Source organism: Apostichopus japonicus, chromosome 7 (genome assembly GCF_037975245.1).
Source record: "Apostichopus japonicus isolate 1M-3 chromosome 7, ASM3797524v1, whole genome shotgun sequence".
NCBI classification, from domain to species: Eukaryota; Metazoa; Echinodermata; class Holothuroidea; order Aspidochirotida; family Stichopodidae; genus Apostichopus; species Apostichopus japonicus.
Genome location: NC_092567.1, coordinates 21,822,177 through 21,848,795, shown reverse-complemented (window position 1 = coordinate 21,848,795; position 26,619 = coordinate 21,822,177). Strand labels below are relative to the sequence as shown.

At 38.4% G+C, this 26,619-nt stretch overlaps 2 protein-coding genes across 3 annotated transcripts in view; one reads left to right on the top strand and one right to left on the bottom strand.

Annotated features, from left to right (window-relative positions):
• The window catches only part of LOC139969742 (peptidyl-prolyl cis-trans isomerase FKBP4-like), a 16,141-nt gene extending 5,816 nt beyond the window's left edge, over positions 1 to 10,325 (top strand). The window contains exons 4-10 of the mRNA XM_071974956.1: positions 383 to 541; positions 825 to 893; positions 1,616 to 1,794; positions 2,946 to 3,029; positions 3,731 to 3,916; positions 4,829 to 5,071; positions 5,660 to 10,325. Of these exons, the coding sequence (XP_071831057.1) occupies positions 383 to 541; positions 825 to 893; positions 1,616 to 1,794; positions 2,946 to 3,029; positions 3,731 to 3,916; positions 4,829 to 5,071; positions 5,660 to 5,893 (1,154 nt within the window). The 3' untranslated portion in view covers positions 5,894 to 10,325. The remainder of the gene's footprint in view (positions 1 to 382; positions 542 to 824; positions 894 to 1,615; positions 1,795 to 2,945; positions 3,030 to 3,730; positions 3,917 to 4,828; positions 5,072 to 5,659) is intronic.
• LOC139969741 (X-ray repair cross-complementing protein 5-like) lies at positions 9,797 to 26,619 on the bottom strand. Of its 2 annotated transcripts, none has more exons than XM_071974954.1 (15): positions 26,461 to 26,619; positions 25,591 to 25,787; positions 24,894 to 25,016; positions 23,860 to 23,914; positions 23,201 to 23,294; positions 22,381 to 22,567; positions 21,870 to 22,033; positions 20,634 to 20,730; positions 19,995 to 20,109; positions 19,230 to 19,447; positions 17,972 to 18,083; positions 17,545 to 17,706; positions 17,062 to 17,168; positions 16,433 to 16,519; positions 9,797 to 15,535 (listed from the first exon to the last, which is right to left on the bottom strand). In XM_071974954.1, the coding sequence occupies exons 2-15, from the start codon at positions 25,774 to 25,776 to the stop codon at positions 15,422 to 15,424; spliced, it is 1,821 nt and encodes a 606-aa protein (XP_071831055.1). In that variant the 5' UTR covers positions 25,777 to 25,787; positions 26,461 to 26,619; the 3' UTR covers positions 9,797 to 15,421. The 2 variants fall into 2 exon arrangements, with proteins under 2 accessions (XP_071831055.1, XP_071831056.1); XM_071974955.1 differs by lacking the exon at positions 26,461 to 26,619 and adding an exon at positions 26,296 to 26,415.

Sequence of the window (26,619 nt, the reverse complement as noted above, 5' to 3'; positions counted from 1 at the left end):
AGTAGTTGCGGGGAGTTTTATATTCATAAACATAAAAATTTCAGGTTGTTTTTCACCAAAACTCCTTTTGACTCAGTCCATGTCAGTACACCAGCTATCAGTATGATAGGGTCACCATGTGTAAGGCACTGCAGCAGTAAAGTGGGGGTCTGTCTAGTGGGCTAGAGAATAGTTGTCTCAATAACCATTCTCAATGTAATTCGACGGGTGTTGAGAGGGAACCAACTTGTTTGGTGTTTCTTGCCCAGTCTCCATCTCAGGTGACTTAAAAAGCCGTGTTTGATAACCAATGGATGCATAAGATACATGGGTTATGCATACGCAAAATACTTCAAAGATGGTCTTAAAACTGCTCGTTCTTTGTTGAAAACAAATATCACAGGGCAAGGCCAGATACCGGCAGATAGCACCTTGGTATTCGAGGTGGAGCTTTTTGACTGGAAAGGTGAAGATGTCTCTAAAGACAGCGACGGCAGCATCATCAAACGAACCCTCGTAGTCGGAGAAGGAGATACTGCCAAGGAGGACGCTCTCGTTGAAAGTAAGTAGATCGTAAAAAATGTACTATAGGTTTTTGTCTTAAGCAGGCAACTTAACTTGAACTTTCTATCGTGGAAAATTGTGAACAGTCAGGCATTTCCAGAAACAATTAAGCATCTGTTGTGACAAAAACAAAATGTTATTTTGTGTGCTCAACTGTATTTGCCTGGATAGAGTCCCTTGATTACAAAAACAATCTGAAGCAACTAGCAAACAAATTGACCATTAGAGAAAAGAGGTAACTTTGAAAGGATAGCAAGTTGTTCTTTCTTTTTTATTAACAGTACACCTGACCGGCTCACACGAAGGACGGACATTCGACGACAGAGATGTGAAATTTACTATCGGAGAAGGTACGTACATCTTCTTCTTCCTCTTCTCTTCCTCCTCCTCCTCTTTCCTCCTGTTCACATTAAAGGAGCTTACAATACTTGGTCAGCAATTTTACCAACCCTCCCCCGTCTTACTCAACATAGGGTTACAGTTGGTCAAACTAAGACACCCTTCTGATATTTTATTCTTTTCACCAAATGAAGGTTATTGAGCAATTTTCTTAATGTTTCTTTCCCATCTCAATGTTGCTGTCACATTCAACTACATATTAGAAGGAAAATCGGAAAACTTCATGAAATTTTAATCTGAAACTAAGTCAGGCTAGAGACTTACGTTATTTTTGGCATTTTTCTATCAAAAAGGATTGGAAAATTTGATCAAAATGAGCCGCGAAGCTAATATTAGAATTTTCCAGATGTTGTGTATTTGGTAGTATCATGGCAGAAAGACTGAAATATTACATTTTTTTTTTATCCTTAATCTCTTTAAGGTCAGATGATACTATATTATATTATGTATGGATTATACCCTTTGCACTCCGAACAGGCTTGCTGCCCTCTCTCAATGACAGACAAGTTTGAAGGATTGCTAGAGTAACTTGAAGATTCATAACTACCAGTGGTGTCTGCTGATAGCCCACTGGTCTCTAAAGTCTTCAGACATTATTAACATGTACAGCTTACACATTGACTTCTGGTGTCTAGTTAAGTTTTCTTAATCTTTTGACCCTTGACCCCTACAGGATCTGAACACGGCATTGTGGATGGTGTGGAGGAAGGTATTCAGAAGATGAAGAAAGGAGAGACGGCACAACTCAAACTGAAATCAAAAGTCGCCTTTGGCAAGGAGGGGAACAAAGAATATGACATTCCTGCAAATGCACCTGTCGTGTACAATATTCAACTCAAAGAACTTGAAAATGTAAGTATAAATCTGTGCTGATACTATTTTACCATCTTATCAATTCCCGCCCTTCTGTTTTTTACACATTCCAACTTCACAGAATCTTCTGCAGGAATTTAAATATAAGGAGGTAATGTAAAACAGGGATAGGGAGGGGGGGGGGCGAAATGGAAGGTCGAAGGGGGCAGATGGTTGCCAGCTTTGAACGAGTTTCGAAGTGTGTAGTCATCATTGTAGTCTGAATGAGTGTTTGCTGACTCTTTCAGTACTTCAAAAGGTTCTACCGGCCTTAATGACATTTTCTTCCCAAGCAAAAGTGGCACTTGGAAATTGTAGAATGCATGATCCATCCAAAGGAAAAAGCCAAAGTTTCGTTAAAATACAAGTTAAATGATTATTGATACTTCCTCCTCTTCAAAGCATCTAAAACAAATTGTATTTTGTAATTTCAAAGGGATCAGGCAATTGATAGGGGTTTCTTTCTTTCAATATTTTTTGCACTTTTCAAATTGAAAAACAAAACAAAAAATTGGGGGCTGGAATATGATTGAAGCCAGTGAACCACAAGAAAAGTACAAATCGAGGTGCTCGAACAACTGGCCTATCAAATCCTCTGTTAAAGCAGCTTGCCATGAAACAAGAGCTCTTATCCTCCACCAAACTGGTGCAACAACTGTCTCTTGCAGTCTGTGTGGCATTGGATAACATTTTTAGTTTGGTGCAACCCCAAAGAGAAGAGCTTGAAAATACATACAGCTTGTTTGATAAGTGTTAAGTTAATGATAACTTGATATCTGGTGAGAGAGTGCTTGTCAGGGATTTGTCATAGGATAGACATGTTGTTGTTGTTGTTGTTGTTGTTGGGTTTTTCTTTTAGAGAGAGAGAGAGAGAAAAGATTGTCTTATCCTCCACCAAACTGGTGCAACAACTGTATCTTGCAGTCTGTGTGGCATTGGATAACACAGTATTAGTTTGGTGCAACCCCAAAGAGAAGAGCATGAAAATACATACAGCTTGTTTGATAAGTGTTAAGTAAATGATAACTTGATATCTGGCGAGAGAGCTTGGCAGATTCTTGTTCATAGGATAGTCGTCGTTAATGTTGTTGTTGTTTTGGGGTTTTTCTTTGAGAGAGAGAAGATTGAAATATCATGGTTTATCTCACCAGGCTAAAGATACTTGGGAGATGAGCGTTGAGGAGAAGATAGCAGTAAGCGAAGCATGCAAGGAGAAAGGCTCTGCTTTCTACAAGGTAATCTCTACAAAATGAATCTTTATAACCATCTTTTCCATTTGTATAATAATTGCATTTTGCCTATAAAAGCCATACCAGCAACAATGATTCCCTGCATGTACAGTAGTATTACGACTTCTCATTGGTCAATAACACATCCACATAATTTACATACCTTAGGGAAACAGGTTCTTTGGGTTAAAGAATTGTAACAGGAAAAATTTTCCACAAGTTTATTAGTGGGTTGTCTGTTATCCTGGGAGGGATTTCTCACAATTTTTTTTTTAATTGCCCAATCCATTTTGGGGGTGGGGGAGGGGATGGGGATGTGATTTGATTGGTGGATTTTCCACTGTTGAATATGCAAATGTCCAGGCAATGGTCGTGTACACACAGTATCAGAGGTGGACTTTTCATTTTATGATGTTCTGTCGTGTTGGTTTTTAGGTTCTAGCTACAATTGGAATTTTCACTTTTTAGCATTCAAATTGTAGATTTTGTAGTCAATCTGTTTTATCGTTTTACTCTTCACCAGTGCTTTTAATCGTTTTTCGATCTCATATTCCTGTATATATCTGTATATGGTAAACATATTTACTGTTTTATGTCATTGTTTGTAAAGCCCACAGATGCATCTCGCGTAGAGCGCTATATAAGATTGTATTTACATTACATTACATAAATGCTGTGTCTTAAGCCTGCTTTACTTGGTTTCACAGGCCGGAAATATCAAGGGAGCAATGAAGAAGTGGAAGAGAATCATCTCTATCTTTGAAACCGAGAGTGGGCTGAAAGACGATGAAAAAGTCAAGTCGTACGCGCTTCAACTGGCCGCGAACCTCAACATGGCTCTGGCTTACCTCAAACTGGAGGAATACCCAGAAGCCGTGGCCGTCTGCACCACGGTGAGTGAATTTACTTCATTTTGAGAGAAAATGAGAACAATTTTACAGAAATTTTGTAAGAGTTGGTAACAGGGAAATATAGGTAAAACCCCTAATGGGTTAGACAATATCACATTCACTGGCAGAGAGAACTGAAGGGATTCCACAGTGATGATCCACCCACCCTTCCAGCAGTTAACTGTTTGAACCTGTTTATATTTACTACAAATTGTGCCATAGTATAACTTTTAACAAAGTTGAAGCATTGAATTTGGTTAATTTTCAGTAGAACAGGATACATAAACTTGATAGTAATCAGATTATAGGCTGGACTTGTAACTTTCATTCGCATGAAGGACCTAAAAATTCTTAATATTTTGCATTTACTTGGGCATATCATTAATAGGATATGACCTCTATTGACCTTTGTGCCTGATGCACATTTACTCTGAAGCATCTTGTAAAATCTGCTCATGATAGAGTTCTCATGAATATAATGTTCACAAATTGACCTTTGATGGCCATAATTGACATTTGATCTCTACCAAAAACAATGAGGATCCTTTATTCATCAAAGAGAAGCCACATGTCAAGTTTAGATGTCTAAAAGCCTTTCCACTTTTTGCCATATGTTTGGCAATGCATTTCTTCAACCCTTTTTGGACCATTTAAGCTCTTCCATTTTTGGTAGTTTACAAAAGCCATACCAGGTACAAGATACTCGTTGGAAGGTATCTTAATATCATGGAAATGAGCATTCATTATTCTGCATCCAATAATCCCCCAGGTCCCCTACCTAACTCAAGGTACAGGGACTGAAACATCCTCAACTCCCCACCCCCCCCTCCATTCCCCTCTTTCCTCTCGTTCGGTCTGAATAATGAATTCACCACACCATCATGATGACAAATTGCCTTTCGCTCTTCTTCACAGGCTTTCGAATTTGACGCCAACAGCGAGAAAGGCTTCTTTCGACGCGGACAGGCATACTTTGGCAAAACCGAGTACGAGCTCGCCAAACAGGACTTTGAGAAAGTACTGGAGTTATCTCCAGATAATAAAGCGGCAAAGAACCAAGTATCGATCTGTAATCAAAAGATCAAACAGCAAGCCGAGAAGGAGAAACGTCTCTACAAGAACATGTTTGACACCATCTTAAAAGAGAACAGGGATAAGGTAAGAGCATCCACAACCAACCATCGTCGGTGGTCTCATGCCACAACCTCTGGATTCATCAGGGATTTGTCCTGTATTCCCGGTGAAAATATATTCTCCAAATGGAAAACTGAATCGTCCCGATTTTCTGAAGGTCTTTGTGATGTTCATGAGTATAATGTTTAAATTGATGTGCAATCTAAAAGAAAGTTGAGGTGTTCATCTTTATACGTGACCAGTTCAGAAGCATGAAATAACAGAAGCATGAAATAATTTTCTGTATCAGTGAAGTAATAATTTGGGGGTAATGTAAGGGTTATCTTAATCCAAAATTTTTGGTTCTGTCCAACATTTGTAGTAACAGCTTCACTGGCAGTGGACACTTTTTTGCAGTCACAAATATTTATCTGACAACAAGTGAGTCATCACTTATAAAAGCTAAGTTCAACCCTCATTCATCGCACGTTGGGGGGGGACCCTCATAACAGTTACATGATAACCTGGAGGCTAAGGGAGTAAGCCGGTGGGTGGTTGGTTGGTTGGTTCTGTGCTTGGGTGAAAAAAAATTCTTGGTTTTTAAAAATATTTTTATGATAATTATTATTACAGGAAGAAGAAGAGGAGCAGATGAAGCGAGAAATGGCAGAAAATGTTAAGAACTTTTCGATAGAAAATGGAGGAAAGGAACAAACCGAGGAAGAGGCAGCGGCAGCAGCAGCCGCTGAGGAGGGAGCAGAGGAAGTTGAGACCCCGACCCCGGAGGTCACCGAAGGGGAGAAAGTCACCGAAGAGGAGAAAGTCACCGAAGGGGAGAAAAAGGAAGAGGGGGAATCATCGGTGTGACATCGGGAGCAGTAAATAGTAGAAAGTTTAGAAACAATGAGAAGATCAAAATAACGAAACAAATGCTTATTATTGCACCAAGTGTAGAAGTGAAATCAAGATAGCTTTATGGTATTTTGCACGGAAGAGTGATGCACTTTTCAATCCGTCACGTTGAGAATCAGAGTGGCCGGTAGGGAAAATTCTAGCGGTGAATACAACCCCCCGCCCTAAGCGATTTGGATCACAACCAGTTTTCTTTGGCACACTTCAAAAGAAGCAGGCTGAAGGGGCTGCAGCATCCTGCAGCCAAGCTATGTAGGATTGCACTGTGCAGTTTCACACAATGGAGGCACTACTATTGTGGGGAGATAATCTCTATAAGTTGATATTTCATTTAGCTCTGCTGCAGGGGATTTTGCAGCTTGCTGCACCTTTCTTTCTTGACACGGTACTTTACAGGTTTCACTCGTGGACGAAAAATAGAGAAATCTTGCACAAATGTCGACACCCCCCCCCTCCCTCCGTTCCCTGTTCATAAAATGATAATAAGGGATTTATTGAACTGTCTCCATAAGACAAATTAAGCCCTATATTCCGATAGTCTTGCACAGCATGAGAATACCCGACCTTGCATTTATCTTAGAAGGCCTACAGCATTTCAGAAATTAGATAAACTGGGTGTTTCACAATATTTCAAAAGTTGAAAATGTTGGTTATGATTTTTCGTAAAGGATGAGTTTATATACAAACTTCATTTTAATATGAAGATTAAAGTACAGTATTCTGAAAGTCAAGTTTCCAGTCTAAAAGATGTGTCTAGTCATAAAATTGTAAGATTGTGACCGAACTTGAGTAAGGATTAACTAGCTGATGCCTAAACACTCAGGAGTTTAAATGTATTCATGGGTTTTATTTCTCAGTTAACCTGCAACCAACTTCAAAAGCTAGGAGCAACATTCAGGAATCCTTTCATATTGTTTGGTCTTGGTCCAATCTGTAGAATGCAGTTCTAGGCTCTGGTGTGTAATCCTTTTAATAAAATGAAAAGTATCTAATTTGTCATGTAACACAAATTCATAAAAGTGAACAAAGTCTACTAAATGGCCAACAAGATATTCATTTCGTCTACAACTCGTGACAATATTTTTGGTGCTGTAAAAAGTTTTAAAATTTGATGTATGAATTATCAAAAAAGTATAGTCAATGTCGCCCCCCGACCCCCTCCTTTCCCAACCCTTTGCACTAAATGGAAATATTTGGTCTGCAACTCACCTGCTTTTGTCATATGTTATGTTTTTGTTTGGCTATTGTCGTTTTTTGATAATGCCATAGTTTTGTTTCATTCTTGTTTTGATGATGTAACTATGTAACAGTATGCAATTTTCTTGAAGTCTTTTGTTCAGCTTGCTCTCTTATTTCATACTTTGTTTATTTTGAAAATGTTTTTTATCATAATCATGGTTTTATGAATATCTACTTGCATGCTTAGGACGACTGATTTACATTTAACATCGGTATTAGATAGCTCACATGCTCCGCATTAGTTACATTCTGATATAAATATTAATTACTCAAAAATTACAGCATTAGTAAAGCTCTATATAGGTTTGTGAATCCATAAGCAATTTGAAAATACATCATTAAAAAAGTCAAATTCCAAAAATGCATCAGCATTGCTTCTAAACATATCCCTTACAGAAGAAAATGCTCCACTAGTAGTCAAATTATTACACCTCTTTTACTGCTGCTCTTAATAATGTTGTTAGGTCTCAAAATAATTAAGCATTCTTTTTGCTTCACCATCCTCAATTTCTGGAGAAATATTTGTTCAAGTAATCTGTTCAATCCATAAAAAACAGCTTTCAAAATCAGTTTTGGGCAAGTTTTTAATTTGTGGACAAAAATGATGACCTTCAAGTCATATAATTTGGTTCCCTAAATAACTGGAAAAAATTCCTTCTTGACAAGTCACCCATGAAGTAGAGAGCTAAGGAGAAACATTTAAATATTAGAGACCCATTCATAACATAGTAACATAGTATTACATTATAACATACATTCATAACATAATAAATTAGTATTAGATGTCATAGCAATAAACTGTTCTGTAACTTTTTCTGTTTGGTTGTTAGCTGAAATGTTAAAATCCATACTATCCATAATATTAATTAGTGTCAAAATTCAGAAACCATAGCAACTAGTGTGATTGCAAATCAAATTTATAACTGTAAAGCCGCTTATTTTGTTTGTCATTTCATGATGTTGCCATGCCAACTGGGTATTATTTGATTGCAATCACCTGCATTGTATCATCAAATTACCAAATAATGACTGATTTTAATTTTGCCCTAAAATTTTGTCACTCAAAATATTAGTACTAATCATCAGCAAAAGGCAAATGTTTCCACAAAAACTCAAAGCAAGGTATAGTCATGCTAAATAACTGGCATTGTCATTTATCCATATTTTTTTGTTGTCAAATAGTGTCTAAAACTAAGTCAAAATCAGCTCAAAAAGATGCCAGATTGGAAAAATAAGATGTAAATAATCATCAACAACAGAACTGTCTTCTTGGTATGTAAGGGCAACTGATCTTTGCTGCACAATGGGTCAGTTGAATTTAATACGACTAGAAAAAAGTTTGAATTATTTTCCCTTCATTTTATTGGGGTTTGTTATATATTTCAAATTGATTCAGTTTGGCATTGTTTACAAATGCATGTGTTAAGAGCAAAAAATTTAAATTTGGTGTACTTTTCTTCTATGTTTTAAGTGCATTTTTGACCCATGCACATTCAAACATTCCAAGTTCTGTATAATAATTTGTCTGTTTTGTTTTTAAGAAACAAAAATGCTAGAATGCATTTTGCTATTATTTTTTTATTTTTGCATGAATATCTGGCAAACTTGTGGTCTTATGGGATTATCGCTTGTAAATTTTTTCTGTTCATTCTGGTTATGCAATTTGAAAAGTGGAATCTGGGCGGATGAATTGGTTCTCGCTTGATTGAGGGTATAGCTTTCACTCCCCAAAACTAACATGCAGGGGCAAAGTGGTTATGTAATACCTGATATATACATCCTTCCTGTACCCCTCCCTTGAATATGAAATAAAAAATGGTAAAAGAAAGACCTCCTTTTTTATACCACCTAACTTGGAAGTTGGTCTGCAGTTTCCAGAACATTTACAAAATTACAAATGGTCAAAACTTAGGCAATTTCCCAGATTTTCTGTTCAGTATTAGCGAGCTTGTATGCAGGAAATACAACATTCAGTTGTTCAAAGCTTGTCACCCAGACACTCTTTCATAAATTCTAAAATTCCTGAAATTCCTGTTTTGACTTTTTCTCAACTGCTAACATGAAAATATGACTTATCATCATGTATCTTCAATGAGATCGTAAAGTCAAACAGCATCGGAAATTAAACAAAATCGGAAGTAAATTGCTGCTTTTAAAGGTATGCAGGAATCTGAGGCTTAAAAAGTATGTGATTCAGTGGAAATAAAATAGCGCCCTCTTCCATCGACTAGGTAGAAGAGTTTGTGAATATAGTCTGATTTAGAGAAGTTCATTTTGCAAAATGTGTTATCACACAAAGCTTGACATCATTGTACCATAATTCAATCCAAAATGCTGCTGCATGTTTGATATAACATAGCATTTGTTGATGTATCCCTTGTGATTATTTTTTGATTTTGTTTATGAAACTTGTATTATATTTTTATTTTCAGACTTGCTATTCTTTTCAAATGTATTATCCTCATTTGGTCATGTCTATGCAGAGATGTAGTGTCTCGATGTACCGTACACAAATCTTAGCTAGTTTTAGTATTAGATAGCCAGAGGTTCCTGTAGTTGCCCTGTTTTGTTAATGTCCTTGTCAGGGAGTTGCTAGACAAGAAGAAACAACGTTAGGCCTTTGCCTGGTCTGTGTTTCATGACAATTCTATTACTAGTTTACTGTAGAAATTTAAGTATATGCCTTTAAAACTTTGATTAGCAATAGGCATGTTTAGAATCATACATGGAAACGATTCTAGGGCCAAATGTCTACTTTGAAGTAACATTAACAACCATCATGATGAAATTGCGAACTTTGTTAAACAATAAATAATATTCTTGGTAATATGACTTGATTAGGACAACTTGGGAGAGATACTTGAAGGGTTGTTAGCTGGGGTGGAAAACTGTCCTGACCATGAACGGATATTGTTGTTGATGACTTTTATGATTCTAAGTGGATGTAAGTTTATGCATGTGATTATGTTTTTCTGTAAGCTCTAAAGTGTGAAAAATCAGTGAGTTTTTCTTTCTTTTTCTTTGCTGCAAAAGCAAAGCAGAAGTGGGGATTGAACCAGGGACCTTGTGTTCCAAAAATTTTTGTTCTACCACCAGACCACTGGTGGACTACTGAATTTGTTTGAATAAGAAATATTTAAACATCCAACTGTTGGGACTTAGTACTTTTATTCTCTAAAAGATTTTCTCTATTCGGGGGATCCGCGCAGATAGCTAGTCAGGGGGGAGGGCATCCGTGCAACTCACCTAGTCCGCGCGATAGCTAGTCAGGGGGAGGGGATCCGCGCAACCCACCTACCTTCACTACTACCTCCCCTCACTCACCTAACTACCTACCCTCACCACCTACCGTAACTCACCTACCAAGTGACCTTGTCAGGGGGAGGGGAGGGTTTTGGGTACCAGAAAACTTATCCAGCGAAGTCCTTTTGCAGCGATTGCTCACCTAGGACTTGAACCCACACTGGCAGGATGATCAAATGATTCAAAGGTAACAGAGCTACCCATTACACCATTTTGGTTCCCACTGGATAAATTTCGTTTCTAATATTTAAACTTCCACCTTCTTCAAAGATCAGAAAAGTAAAAGCCTCAACCTGGAATTGAACCCCAGACATGACATTTGTCTGACTCTTTGCATTTCAGAGCACTACCAACTGCGCCACTGTAACTGTTGAGAAATAATGCTCGTTTCTAATATTTGAACCTCAGAATGAAATGACATGCAATGATGAAAAGATCAGAAAAGTAAAAGCCTCAACCTGGAATTGAACCCCAGACATGACATTTGTCTGACTCATTGTGTTACAGAGCACTACCAACTGCGCCACTGTAACTGTTGAGAAATATTGCTCGTTTCTAATATTTGAACCTCAGAATGGAATGGAATGCAATGATGGAAAAATCAGAAAAGTAAAAGCCTCAACCTGGAATTGAACCCTAGACATGACATTTGTCTGACTCTTTGCATTTCAGAGCACTACCAACTGCGCCACTGTAACTGTTGAGAAATATTGCTCGTTTCTAATATTTGAACCTCAGAACGGAATGGAATGCAATGATGGAAAAATCAGAAAAGTAAAAGCCTCAACCTGGAATTGAACCCCAGACATGACATTTGTCTGACTCATTGCATTTCAGAGCACTACCAACTGCGCCACTGTAACTGTTAAGAAATATTCCTTGTTTCTAATATTTGAACCTCAGAATGGAATGGAATGCAATGATGAAAAGATCAGAAAAGTAAAAGCCGCAACCTGGAATTGAACCCAGACATGACATTTGTCTGACACTTTGCATTTCAGATCACTACCAACTGCGCCACTGTAACTGTTGAGAAATATTCCTTGTTTCTAATATTTGAACCTCAGAATGGAATGGAATGGAATGAAATGATGAAAAGATCAGAAAAGTAAAAGCCTCAACCTGGAATTGAACCCCAGACATGACATTTGTCTGACTCTTTGCATTTCAGAGCTCTACCAACTGCGCCACTGTAACTGTTGAGAAATTTTGCTAGTTTCTAATATTTGAACCTCAGAATGAAATGATGAAAAGATCAGAAAAGTAAAAGCCTCAACCTGGAATTGGACCCCAGACATGACATTTGTCTGACTCATTGCGTTACAGAGCACTACCAACTGCGCCACTGTAACTGTTGAGAAATATTCCTTGTTTCTAATATTTGAACCTCAGAATGGAATGGAATGCAAAGATCAGAAAAGTAAAAGCCTTAACCTGGATTTGAACCCCAGACATATTTGCCTGACTCTGCATTTCAGAGCACTACCAACTGTGCCATTGTAACCCTTTAGAAATATTGCTCTTTTCTAATATTTGAATCTCAGAATGGAATGCAATGAAAAGATTGGAAAAGTAAAAGCCGCAACCTGGAATTGAATCCCAGACATGACATTTGTCTGACTCTTTGCATTTCATAGCACTACCAACTGCACCACTGTAACTGTTGAGAAATATTGCTAGTTTCTAATATTTAAACCTTGGAATGCAATGATGAATAGATCAGAAAAGTAAAAGCCTCAACCTGGAATTGAACCCCAGACACGACTTTTGTCGGGGTCTTTGCCTTACAGAGCAATACCAACTGCGCCACTGACCAAAGTTCATGATTTTTTAAGGGTATATAATATAGCCGGATGATTTTCTTAAAGTTTTGGACACAACTCTTTTTGTTTCCAAACTCATGAAATTGGAGACTTTCATCTTTTACAATCTCTTTTTAAATTCCATCCAAAACAATAACTTTTTTTTTAGTTGCACTCATATTGGGGATATTAAATGAAAAATTTAATACTTACAAATCAAACAAATAAAACAGGTTGAACACAAAATATTGTCTTTATTATTTCAATGATTTATTACCGACGCTTGTTTTGAGTAATCAAAACAGTAGCATGGTGACTTCGAAGTTCGGACACTTAAGACTTAAAACACCCCAAAACTAAATCTTCTGGTATAAATCATTTGAAAATATACATCATAAGGTGGGAGAATTTTGTTATAGTACGATACACGGCCAAACTTTCTTTCCTGCAAACTGTTTTCACGTTGTTTTCCAAGAAGATTCTTCGTGATTGTGGAACTGGTATTTCTTTGCTAGAGTATTGCGAAGTTCGGACACGCAACCCACAGTGTGGCGCTGGTGATAAAATTGGTGGCGCAGTTGCTCTTTCAGTAATTATAACAGACTTCATAGATCTTCGTCATTTTATTGACAAATATGTAAGTAATTTCTTGCACGCGGGTCATTTTGGAGAGAAAATAACTGTAGCTTCGTACTTTTTGGTGAAATTTGACTCTTCCTGTAGATTTTCATGGTGAAATCGTGTATTTCTTAGGGTGGTCCGAACATCGCAGTATGCCGAACTTCGCAATACTGACTATATATAATACAGTAGTTAATAATTGCATCCACAGTCAAAGTATGAAGTTCATGCAAGCTTTACCTTACAGGTTATTACTGCTATCACAATGTTATCAGAATTTGAACAATGGTGATCTCCAATGACCTTTCACCTCCACAAAAAAACTATAAGGTTCCCATACGTACTTAGATGGATCCACATACCACGTTTGAAGTTCATCAAAGCTTTGCTTCTGAGGGTGATCAAGTTTACATGATTTTCAAACTTTGACCTTGACAGACATTTAACCTTTATGAAAAACAAAGGAGTTTGTGTACTCAAAGTTGGATCCACATACCAAGTTTGAAGCTCATTTAAGCATTGCTTTTGAAGGTATCAAGTTTACAAGCTTTTCTAACTTTGACCTCTGTTGAACACAAATGACATTTGACCTATCCAAACAAAAGCACCAGATTTCATGTACTTCACTAAATTGGATCTGTGTTACATATATGAAATTTTTACACTTTAACCTCTGGTGACCTCAAATGACCTTTGCATTCTAAACACACTAAAGAATTCTTGTACTCACTAAGGTGGATCTTCATGAGTTTGAATTCCATCCAAGCTTTCTTTGGAATTTATAGGGTCATACAAAGTCTTCAAACTTTGACTTTTCATGACATTTGACCACTGCAGATAACAATAGGGTTCTTATACTCACTTACAATGGATCTGCATAACGTATAAAGTATGAATCTCAACCACCATGTTCTTTTCGAGTTTACAAGCCAATGTGTCACACACCCACACAACCACCACCATGGCATAGATTCTTTATGCCTCCAGTAGGGAATCAACCAGAAACAATATTTACATAGGATTTTTAGGTCCAGCCTTAACATTAACTTAGAAAAATATTGAAAGCAAAAAATAATAGTTGGTGATAAATGCTACAGTAGCAGTGTGCCGGCTAGGGCACATTTTCTTGTTGACACTAACAAGTTATCAAAGACATGCTTCCAGGAATCCAGGGGTCTGACCTGCCAGGGCATTTCACCTGCTGCCACAAACTACCCTTATTAAAGGGAGTGAAGACTCGCGCACAAAGAAATGTCTGATGCCGGTAATCTGACCTAGTTTCGAATGAGGTGTAACAGTAGACACCAACATCGATCCCAGAAAATACACACACAGCTTGCTACGTACCGTCGGTAGCTATACACTAGTGTACAGTGAATGCAGCTAGCTACGGTCAATACCCACAACACAGTGTACATAGCAGCGATGGACATCTCAGGTCTAGATAAAAGATAACAAGGTATCACGTTTCATTACTGTCATTTTGTAGCGACAAGAAGAAAACTTCACTTGCAAGCAACGGAAAGTTAACTTTTTCAGAGCAGGGCACGCGGTTTGGGGCGAGTCTTCAATGCCTTTAAGTACTGTGTCAGAAATAGGATGCTGAGTGGGCTGCAGCATCCTGCAGCCAGGCTGAGTAGGATGTCATCGTTTGTGCTGTACAATTTCACACGGGCATTGCTAGTGAGCCAAGATTTTCTCCATTGTTTGTTATTGATTGCAGCCTTGCTGCAGCGGTTTTCGCATCTGCTGCAGCTTTCCTGGTTGACACGGTGCTTTACTTGCTTCACTAGCTATAACAATCCAATTGGCAGCTCACCACTAAAGCTGTTCTAGTTACATCCCTTAATAGGACCAACCACTACTGATAAACTGCTCTGCTATGGTTTAATGTGCCCTGCTATGGTAAAGTGTTCCCTGCTATGGTATAGTGTACCCTGCTATAGTATAGTGTGCCTTGCTATGGTATAGTGTGCCCTTCTATAGTATAGTGTGCCCTGCTATGGTATAGTGTGCCCTGCCATGGTATAGTGTTCCCTGCCATGGTATAGTGTGCCATGCTATGGTATAGTGTGCCCTGCCATGGTATAGTGTTCCCTGCCATGGTATAGTGTGCCCTGCTATGGTATAGTGTGCCCTGATTTGGTATAGTGTGCCCTGCTATGGTATAGTGTGCCCTGCTATGGTATAGTGTGCCCTGCTATGGCATAGTGTGCCCTTCTATAGTATAGTGTGCACTGCTATGGTATAGTGTGCCCAAATGATCCTAACAAAAAACTAAACATTAGCAGTGGTTGAAGCCGCTAAACTTTCCGGCACACTGGAGACGGTTTCTGGGAAGATGGCATCGCGGATCCTTTAAAAAATGTGACTAACTCCTATCCCGGTAATATTAGATCCTCTAGTGGTCATTCTGGAACTGGTCTATGTTTTTAACACATGATTTTCCCTTGCATGTCCCGCAAGTACTTTGATAAATGAAATTTTTACAAATAATGAGCTTAAAAGGGTAGTTTGACTACAATCCGAAGAAACTCTTGATTTCGTTGATAAGGTCGTTCTTCTTGCCACCAGTTGCTAACCCCTTTGACTGACAAAACTCCTTCAGAACTGCAACAGTCAACTTGGCAAGCTGTGTGGAAGAAGAAAAAACAACGACAAATAGATTAGCGTTTGGTCTATTGAAAAAGGTTAACATAGATCAAAACCACATTAAGGTTTTGATGTTATTAGCTGCATATTTCAGGAATATGTTACCAGAATGTACCCATTCAACAAGTTTTCAAAGATTTTTCTGCTTTATTGAAAATGAATGAGGTGGAAATGAGCCTTGAACTCCACTTCTGAAATTCAATATGGTATCATCAAAGGGCCATCCTTACATACCATTTCAGCAATTTTAATGAATGTATAGGCAGTAGTAGCAGGTTTGATCATCATATTTTGTGTTTACTTGCAGAGTGCGATAGTGATCAGCTGATGGAGGTCACCCAGTTGGGACAATTTTTTCTATACTGTATTGTCTTGCTACTGTAGCCTTGTATGTCATGCTGTAATGTCCTGCTTGTAATATCAATACCAGTGCTTTGAGAGCATGATATTAGTTTACAGTTTAGAGAGTTAATAGAATTAGGAAATTCTCCACAGTGGCTGTTGAGGTACTGTAAGTGCTGAATATTCAGATCCTACTGTGTTCATAGGCGTGGCCTAACGTTTATAATAAGGGCAGTTATTTTCAAAAGAGCTTTCAGAATTGTACCATATTTATCAACTTTTATTTTGGTAATCTTCACCTGTTTTAATAGTACACAGGGTCATAAATTGTTACATTGAAACCAGGAACAGTGCCAGCTATTAATTGCAAAATAAAGAAAAAACATTAAGCCCGATGATGGTGTCAATGTATATCATTGTTCAAACACACATTGCAACTTAAACCAAAACCAAGGAAAATGTGGTATCTCTCATTTACCTGAGACAAAGACAAATATTAGCTAGAATTATATCACTAAATACGCTAATTAATTACCTTTCCCTGCTTAGCCAGGTCTTCTACGTCAACAGGGCTATTGTCTTTAGCTGCCCGTTTGCTGGCACCTCCTGCGGCTTTGTCAGCCTAAGGAAGCAAAAGGAAAACAGTGCCATATTGTGTTATTTATAATAATAAAAATAAATCATAATAATATCAATAACAATACTACTACTACTAATAATAATAATAATGGTAATAATAATAATGACAATAATACAATAACAACCATAATAATCAGCAGTTATTTTTACGACGTTTAAAGCGACCACAAATGTGGGAGAAGCCCGCAAGGGCTTATGGATTACAAATGAACTGACTCGTTGGGTGGCTTCCAATTCAACTCAAATTTGGAATCTTTTCAATATATAAAGTCATTTCAGATGGGAAGACAGTAGATTGCTCTTGGATGAAAAACCCAGCTTACTATGACCCGGCCAGGTATCGAACCCTGAACCTCCCGATTGCTAAACCTCATTGTTCAAATGCCACCTTTATCCTTTATCCACACTCAGCCACATCATAACTATATAAACCTATATCCTAGCCAAAAGTTTGTTAGGTCTTTTCCAGACATCTGACATATTGCTCCAAACCACAGAGAAAGTAAATACAGGAAAGTTTGTTACCTTTCTCTTTGGAGGTGGTTTAGCCCCAGGGACGTATCCGTCAGGAAACACCATGTCCATAAACTCTTGTATCTGTGCCCCAGCTCTCTTATCAATGGGCGGGGGCTCTGTGAAAAATGGATAGATTTAATAAAACTAATAGAAATATACATCAAATGAAAACTATTCCATCTAACAGAACCTACTGTCTCCTGGTGGGGGAAACATTTTCACATTCGGTAAAATCACTTCTTTATTAATTAACTAATTAATTAATTAATGAAAGTTACAAGCCATTCTGCTCAGGGCAAACCTGTTAATACACTTCCTAAAACTCACTGAAGCCCAATACATGAGACTTCATTTGGTTTGGTCGTTGACGGAACAAGTACATCTACAGATGAAAATGCTTCAGCACAGTTGACCCCAGATGACCTCTGCCCTTATTTAAGATTTAAATGTTACCAGTTCGTCTAAATGCTCCCCACTTTATAACGTTCCTACCTGTGTGATCCACTATGTCCTCGGGCATATCTTGGTCCAGAGCTAAGGCTTCCAAGGTGCGATAGTGGGTCTGCAGGACAGGGTTTTCAAAGTTTTCGCTCGAGAATGGAAAAGTTATTTTCTTGATGAAAGACTTGGCTTTATCAACCTGTTCTGCTGAAGCTGAAAATTAAAGACACAGTATTCCTTTTAATCTTTAGAAATATCGTGTTTACCATAATTGTTTATCCTCCGATTTGGGTCAACATCAATGGCCTGTTTTATTGACACCACTATATCCCATGTAATCTTGGACATATTAGATTAATGGATAAGATCCAAATATAACAAACTTCACCAACTTGTATCAGATCAAATCTGCAACCCCATACCACCCCTCCCCCTCCCCAGCTCTAGATCTGCTGGTCAATTGTCCAACTGTACTGACCTCTAGGTCCATCTGGGTACTGTAGGCGTCTAATATCGTCAGCAAATGGCAAGAAGATTACATGAAACCCAGGAGGAGACAACTGGATGTTTTGATCATCCAGTTCTTCTTCCTGAAAAAAAGAAGCAGAAACTTAAAGATCTGATCTTTACAAGTAAATGTTTCCTCACATGAGCAAGGTCTAAAGCAGGGTTGTCCAACCTTTTGCAGGGGAGGCCCACATGGAATGATTATGATGAAGGATAGGAGGGGGCCGCATGAACGCTACGCTCGATTTTTCGATTTTTTGCCCGAAGCCCAAGGCAACAAAATGTGAGCACTGTCGGGACTGATTTATTTTCCTTCCTGATAAAACAGATGAATAAAATCCAGCCGCCCCCCCCCTCTCTCCCTCAGCTTAGAATGTCACACAAACTGACCCCTATGCATTTTTTTGGACCCAGAAGGTTCGAATGATTGATTACATAGCTTCAAATTGTTATCAATAAATCTGCTCACTAAAATTCGCCCGGAAAAGCATCTCTGGCGGGCCGGACGCAACCCTGCGGCGGGCCGGACTATGGCCCGCGGGCCGTAGGTTGGACAACCCTGGTCTTAAGTGTCTCCACTGTTAGACATTTTATGACTTACTGTCAGAATGGTGAGCCAAATGTCAATACTTTCCCTTTCAATTTATGAATTATTATGGATAAATTATTGCCACCTCATATTTGATGTTAATTATATCATAAAAAATATAAATATAAGAAATACATACAAATCTAAAAAAATAAAAATTTAACTAAAATTAAAAAATAAAACAAATGTAAAAAAAAAATATAAAAAAAATAAATATATAAAAAAATATATATATTTTGTTTAAATTAACAAAAAAAAGAATTAAAAAAAAAAGAAGTCACTTCATATCTGATGTTAAGTCATTAAATAGCGCTCTCTCCCCTCCCCTTATCAAAAACTACATTTGCATTTATGAACTACTTTACTGAGTGGTACCAGATACATTTATGCCCTGGCTACAATGGTTAGTTTCAAAACTAATTTCATGTTAAAGGGACACACCAGTGTCAAAGGCAGGAGAGCAAGATGGACACTTGGGTTTACGGCAGCAAGCAGTACATCTTTAAAGCGATGTTCGGTAGGCGCGCCCTATAAGCCACTTAGACATGCAGAAGATATTTCATAGGTGACATCTCAGCTTCGGAATTAACAACTTTTCCGGTCACTTTTTGAAATCGACCAAGTTGACAACATGCCATACCTGAGGTAGCAAGGCCACGAACTGGGGCGCGGAGTTCCTTCTCGGAATAAATCGACAGATGGCAATCACGTCCCTGGAGAGAGACTTCTTGAGGAGGGCGTTGAACAAGGTGGTACTGCCTTGGACAGACAATTCATCCGGAAAAATGAACTGAGCTGGACGCACATGGAGGTAGGGTTTGAGAGCCGAGCGGGGTTTGAAACCCATCAACTTTAATCCTGTCGGGAAGTAGAAAGCAAGATTAGGATATCAGTCAGGTCTTAGGGGTAGTACAGGTGGCTTGTGATAGTAAAAATTCAACTTTCAATTTGATGAGAGATGGGATACCCCAAAGAGAGAGCAGTGTGGGGTACCCCAAAGAGGGATGGGTGTGGGATACCCCACAGAGGGTGGGTGTGGGTTACACCAATATTTATCAAGACAGCAGGTTACATCAGCAAATAAATGAGCATAGATGTTTAAATACCCTGAGAAACTCAGCAGCAAATATTTTTACATTTAGCAAAAAAACATACAATGTGCATAGCTGATAGATCTTTTGCTAGCCTAATTTGCATATAACTTTCAGGGCTGAAGTAAATCATCAAATTATAAGACTAGTTACAAGTTCACTGCACCATTTGGGAGCGACACGAAATACATAAACATTTATAGAGGACAATTGTTGCAGCTATCTCAAATACAAGATCAGGTTATCATCCGATGGGAGGACAATTAGTACATGCTGCCCTCTATATCTACTCATTTAAGCAGAATATTACATACCAGGCTCATCAAACTTCTTCATGCTTGCCACTTCTTCCTGCTCAAAAACAATCTTCCTGCCACTGTACATCTGAAATTTCTTGATGTCTGTTTGCATAAGGAGCTCACCTGTGTCCTAAAGAGCAACAAGGAAGAGAGTTTCATGATTAAGGGGAAGTGAAATCATGATATTTCGAGTGAAATTCCATCAAATTATTTTCATGCTACAAAAAAATTGAAGATAATAAAAGGGGGAAAACATGGTTGTGTAGACCACCGGCTCCCATGGAAGATATGACAGCTGAATGGAAGGGTAGTCTATTAGACTAGTCATAAATTTTGGTTCCAATGACTGTTAAAAGCAGGAATTGTAGTTTTGACTATTGGAGCGATTTAGTATAGACCTAGCTGCTTCATATATCTAACACTAGACAGGAAGCTTGACAGAAAGAACAAATAGATTGTTACTAAATGTAATCGATTTCTTGGAAAAATCAACCATAAAATGCACACATACACACACAGTCAGGGAGATACAAGCCATTCTGAACAGCTTGCCTTCCTGCTAGAACTAACACATTTCAAATCCAGCTATGGATACAGTGCTTAACTACATGCAAGTGGTAATAAATTTAACATTAGACTATCAAAGAAAATTACTTCACAGAATGTTTTCCGATTCTTCTTCAGAGGTTCGTTGGTGCGAGCATAGAGCTTGGTGGGGTACGGTTTCCTTTGTTCCCCAATTAAGTTGTACCTGCGAAGAGAAAAGCTTGACATTCAAGTGACATCCTATGACATGGTCCCAAGTTCGAGTCACTCCCAGATTAGTGTATGTCGTCCAGTTACAGAGTTGTTGACAATTAACAATTCATAATCATGGACGTTAAATATGAATGTAAGAGACTGACTTCGGTCAGCTTGTGGCTTTGATATGCCAATGAGGCTTCTTCGTGAGTTCATGCTTGCAGGAGGATCTAAAATACATACATGTTTAAGCAGCTGGTTGTGTTTAATGAGGCAACGGTGTCGAAGGTAGGATGCTGAGGGGGCTGCAGCATCCTGCAGCCGGGCTGTGTAAGGATGCAATCTTTTGTGTCGTGCAGTTTCACACGATAGGCAATTTGCTGAGATAATCTGTTCTGTTTTGATATATTGAGGCAGCCTTGCTGCACATGATGTTGCAGCTGCTGCAGCTTTTTGTTTCGACACGTTACCTTACCACATTTGACTTTTCAAAAAGATTGAGCAATATTTAACTTGTTAAAGCACTACACAGCGGACTGCACACTGCCAGACTGAATACGTCTCAACTGTGAACTAGGGCTTGATACCACTTAGCGAGGGCCAAAGATCGGCTCCCTAAATGTAAATTTATAATCCAATGGGACTACGGAAATCGAGCAAACCTACTTTTAAAAAGAACACAAATTTGAGAAATTTGCTTTGAAGCAGGTGATATTTTACAAGCATAATATGATATTTTAACTTCAATGTCATTTTACCTGATGATACGTTTCGTAAGAGGGAAGAAAAAAACAGTTTCAAAGTTTAGCGGAAGAAGCCTTTCTCTTGATGGTATACTTCAACTTCAGTGAAAAAGACTCTATTGTCCAGTCTTTGTCACCATGGCAACAGCTTCACCATGGCAACAGTTGTCACCATGGCAACAGTACACATAATGGTCTTGACAAATGCTAACAACATTATGCAAATCTACTCTAAAACTTTCAAGTACCAAGTGTGTGATCTTAAGGTTCATTGACCATTGTGACCAGTTTGGCAACTTTATGGTCTCTATATAGTCCCTTTTAACAATGTAAGACAAAATCTCCCAATAGTAGTCCCAATAACAAACACAGAGGGACACAACGAACCCCCAGGCATCAAACTCACACAGCGATTCCCAGCTGGAGTCCGTCTCCGAGCTCAAACCCTATTTTGCCCATGGTTCTCTTCTTGTTATCTTTGGCCCGGACTCTGGTCATCAACTCTTCAAGTTTACCTGATGCATCCGGTAAGACACAATCGTCTTCATCGTCTGCTGTGAAGACTATGTCCTACAATTAAGAACAAGAAACAAAGATGCTATGCTATTACTTGCCAAAAAATTGTCTTAAATTTGGCTCAGGTAAGTTGTACAAATGGCTACAAAGTACTTTTGACCCTCCCCTCCCCCTCCCCCCCCCCCCCGAAAATAGCAGCCAATCGGTAATGTAATTTAACACTTCAATTTTTTACTCTACTTTACTTCGATTGATAAATAAAAATAAAACCGATGGTAATTCAGATCTCCAGGAAGAACTTCAACAAGACTTTCAGGTTCTATGTCACAGTAAAGTATATCGATTTGTAATAGTTGTGACATACAACATGAATGGCATTTGATAAACAATTCCTGCTTTACCTGATAGAAGTCACCAAATTTGAATTCTTTCCCCTGGTCTGAGAGATGTAAAAGCTCAATATCTACGTTGACCTCGTGCAAGTCCTTGGCCTTGGTACGTGCTTGCCTCTGGAGGGCGGGGTCGTTGCTATGGGGATTATCGTTGCAGGTAAAGAGAAGCACTCTCTTACTGCCAAGGTTGTGCGGACTGTCGTAGTATGGAATAAAAGAAGATAAATCAGTCGTGTGAAACTGGGGTTCTCAATATAGACAGAAAGATTTCTATCCAGCCGGGCGAAAACACTGGGTCCAAAATCTTGGCACGTTGCCCCGCCTACCATTGCTTGATTCTGAATCTGTTTGGCACTTTCTGTCTTGCACTCAAAGACAATTTATTAAGTAAGAACATAAATGACATTGCCGTAATTCCCGACAACACATAAAAGGACCTGCAGGTCAGGTTGGGTGTAAAACAGGGATGAGTCTTTGACTAATTAAAAGGATTTACAACAGAAAATTAAATAGATTTTCTGCTTTCGAAGTTGGTTGTCTGACAAGATAAGTTACCCAATGGGATAACCTCTTTCATAAGTCGACCAAACTTGTATCTCAGATGATGAAATTAGACTGTTCTGTTAGAAAGTTCTGGTGTTTGCACTAAAACGACTTTTTTCATTACATGGATGGTGGACAACCGGTCGAATAGTTGGCACATTGCCCAGTGGATGTAGCCATATAGATCAACTGAGGGGTGTAAACATTTCAACACTACATATCTTGGTGAGAATGGTGCAAAAACTTTGACAATTCTTTGAAACTTTTCTCTTTGATAATTTCTTACCTTTGTGAAAACATGTTGGAGCAAGCCCACAATGCATCACTCAGTGAGAATGAGTTGTTATGGCCATATTTGTTATCAAAGTCTTTGCTGTCTCCTGAAAAATACAAAGATAAAATGATATTCCACAATATGGTTTTACTGCAAAGACCTGAAGTTTACATACCTGCAGAAGATACTGAAAAAGTGTGAAGCTTAAAATAGCTTAAAAAATGCAAGGAAACACATCAGTCTTTCATAACTCTTTTATTGAGTTAAAGAAATGTTGTCATTTTTTGCCAGTACACAAAACAAGGCACTTGTAGTTTTTCTGCCATTAGGCATTAACAACATAAACACATGATATAAAGTAGGCTACCAATCGTCAGTTACAAAATTTGCTTGATTTCCGTACCATACATAAGCCCTGTATTTACTGCTTATTATCGGCAAATTTAATTGGGTTGCTCCCATTAGCCGGAACATTTGTTTTTAAGCACTTGCATGTTTTAGTAAGTGGGGAAAATTGTGATATTGTCGGCCTGACAGGATGCAAATACAATTAATATCAAAAAATAAAGGAGTCTTACCCTGAAGGAGACCTTCCAACTCTAGAATTGTGAAATTGTAGGCCTGACAGCATTCAAATACAATTAATATCAAATATAAAGGGGTCTTAATACCTTGAAGGAAACCTTCCAACTCTAGAATTCTGGATGCACAAGGCTGCTCCAATTCCTAGAAGGGTTAAACAATAACAAACAAATTCACAATAGCAGCAAAATAAAGTTTGATACTTAATGAATGGAAGTCACTGTAACTTTGGAAGACTACACAATTTCAGTGGTTAGAATTTAAACTATTAGCTTTGATTACCTGTTAACTTCTAGGGCAGAACGTCAAGATATATTTGGTAGCAAGGATAACTCTGTTTACATTTTCAGATTTTTAAACAATACACAAAATTTTCAGTATATCTGACATGTATGAGTAAAAGTCACATGTATGAAAATCTGTATTAATTCATGAAGGAGAAAACAAACCAAAACTAATTTTTGGCATTCAGCATTCAGAGATACTGTACACTTCACACGATATGGTAGAGACCTACAGGGCAAAACATAAAAATACCAAGATGGCCCCTTGCAAACCACAGATGCTCCCCTACCAAAAATTAGGCCTTTCTATTATGGAAATTTATGCATGTCACATAGAACTAACTAAATTTACAACTTTCCAACAAAGAAGAGCAGTTACCCGAGACTTGTCCCTCCCCACAAAGCTTCCCATTCCCCAACCTAAACTTTCTCCAATATCCCAATCTTAATTTTCCCTACACCTTAAAGGCATTGAAGACTCGCCCCAAACCGCGTGCGGCCATCAGAAAAAGTTAACTTTCTGTTGCTTGCAAGTGACGTTTTGTTCGTGTCGCTACAAAATGCAGACAGTAATGAAACGTGATACCTTGTTATCTTTAGTTGGACCTGAGATGTCCATCGCTGTATCGCTTATACACTGTGCTGTGGATATTGACCACAGCTGTATGTACTGACTGTACACTAGTGTCTAATTACCGAAGGTAGCAAGCTGTGTGTGTATTTTCTGGGATCGATGGTGGTGTCTAACACTTCTGTTACACCTCATTCGAAACTAGGTCAGATTACCGGCATTAGACGTATCTTTTTGCATGAGTCTTCACACCCTTAAATATTCTCACCTGAAGAACGTAGATATGTTTGAAGTTGGCGCTGTTCTTTTCTTTCTCCGTGCCGAAGAAGACGATTCCTACCAGGTCTCTATCACTGCTGATGACCTTATTCTTCAGCACACTCTGTGCACACTAAAAGTATGAAGAAACAGTAACAGAATGATGCTAGTTAAATGGCATTCTAATAGTATCACAAAATTCCACTCACAGGCTAAGAAATGTACGTGACTACTAAAAGAACTTTGACAAGTGAAACTGGCATTAATCAAAAGAATGAGATACGAGCAAGGCGTCATTACTCAATCCCTGGACTAACTGCACATAGGCTAACGTGTTGGTAAAAGTTTCTTTTTGGTAAAACTTTGGTAAACCTACTTTTCACTCCATAATGACCCCCCCCCCCCCAATTGCAACAAAAACCCATACAATACCTACCCCTGTACAGGGTGAATTGTCATTAACTAATGTCAGCAAATTCGTTTATGGGTTTTTTCATCCCATTTGGCTGCCAATTATATGTCCGGTTGCCTCACAGAACAATCTGGTTATCCCTGCTCCAACTCCTGTTCATGATGCACTAGGCCCTAATAATTTCTATTTGAAGAGCATTGTTTTTCCTGCATATAATATACTTGCATTGTCATATTTGAAACAAAAGCAGCAACAGCTACACAACTGATACCACATATGTGTACTTAGTACTTACCTTCATACAAAGCTCAAAATGAGTCTCGCCGGACTCTTGTTTGATAAACATTGGACGAGTGACATCAACCAAAAGGATGATACTGTCTCTTCCTGAAGTTTTCCATGAGAATCCAGTTTCAGCATCGTCTTCTTCATCCCCATCACCATCAGCAAATCCAAAGTTACCAAAATTCCAGTTGGCCATAATAGTTGGATCTACATCATCAAAGAGAATTGGGAGGGCAAACTGAAAACTACCATTATTATTGTGGCAAATACTGGCAATTATTAACCTGTTTTGCAGAGTAAACCCCAGCTTGATTTTGTCAGTGCCCAAACAGGAAATTGTCTATCCATCACATTATTGTTAAAGCCTACAACAATATGATTGGGAAACAGAACAAGAAAAATGCTACTAATGGGCACTTGTTTGTAGCAAGAGATATTTCAAAGGCTATCAGAGAGACAATGAACTTTCATTTGCCATACTGTTATTTAATTTAAAATGAATTTTCATTAATTTACTGGCCTTAGCCTAATTGGTTTCTTCTTCTTTCTTCAAGGCGAATAGATCTTTCTTACAATTCAAATATTAAATTCAAGAAGGCGCCAGCATAGTGATTAAAATAGTGACTATAGAGTAGGTTTCTGCCTAAACTTTCAGGACAAACGTTAGACATCAATTTAAGGTTAGTAGTATAAATACTGTTGAGTGGTGATGTACCTAATTTGCGAAAAACGCCTGTGATCGCCTGAGTCTTTGGGCAAAGCCGTCTTAGGTCTTACGATATGACAAAGTTTGACCTAGGATAGATATGTAAGCCTACGGTACTTTATCAGGTTCATTTCAACGAAAGTGATCAAATGTGAAGATATTTTGAAACTTTACCGTCCAAACACCAAGCAGACGCACACCTGAAATGGTTTGTACTGTGGAAAACTTTCCAGGTTTCGCGCGGTGCACTAGCACTATGCGTAATCTAACTACATTCAAGTGCAGACCTGTTTCGCTGAAAGTGTCCTACACGCCAAGCTACAATTTTCGTAA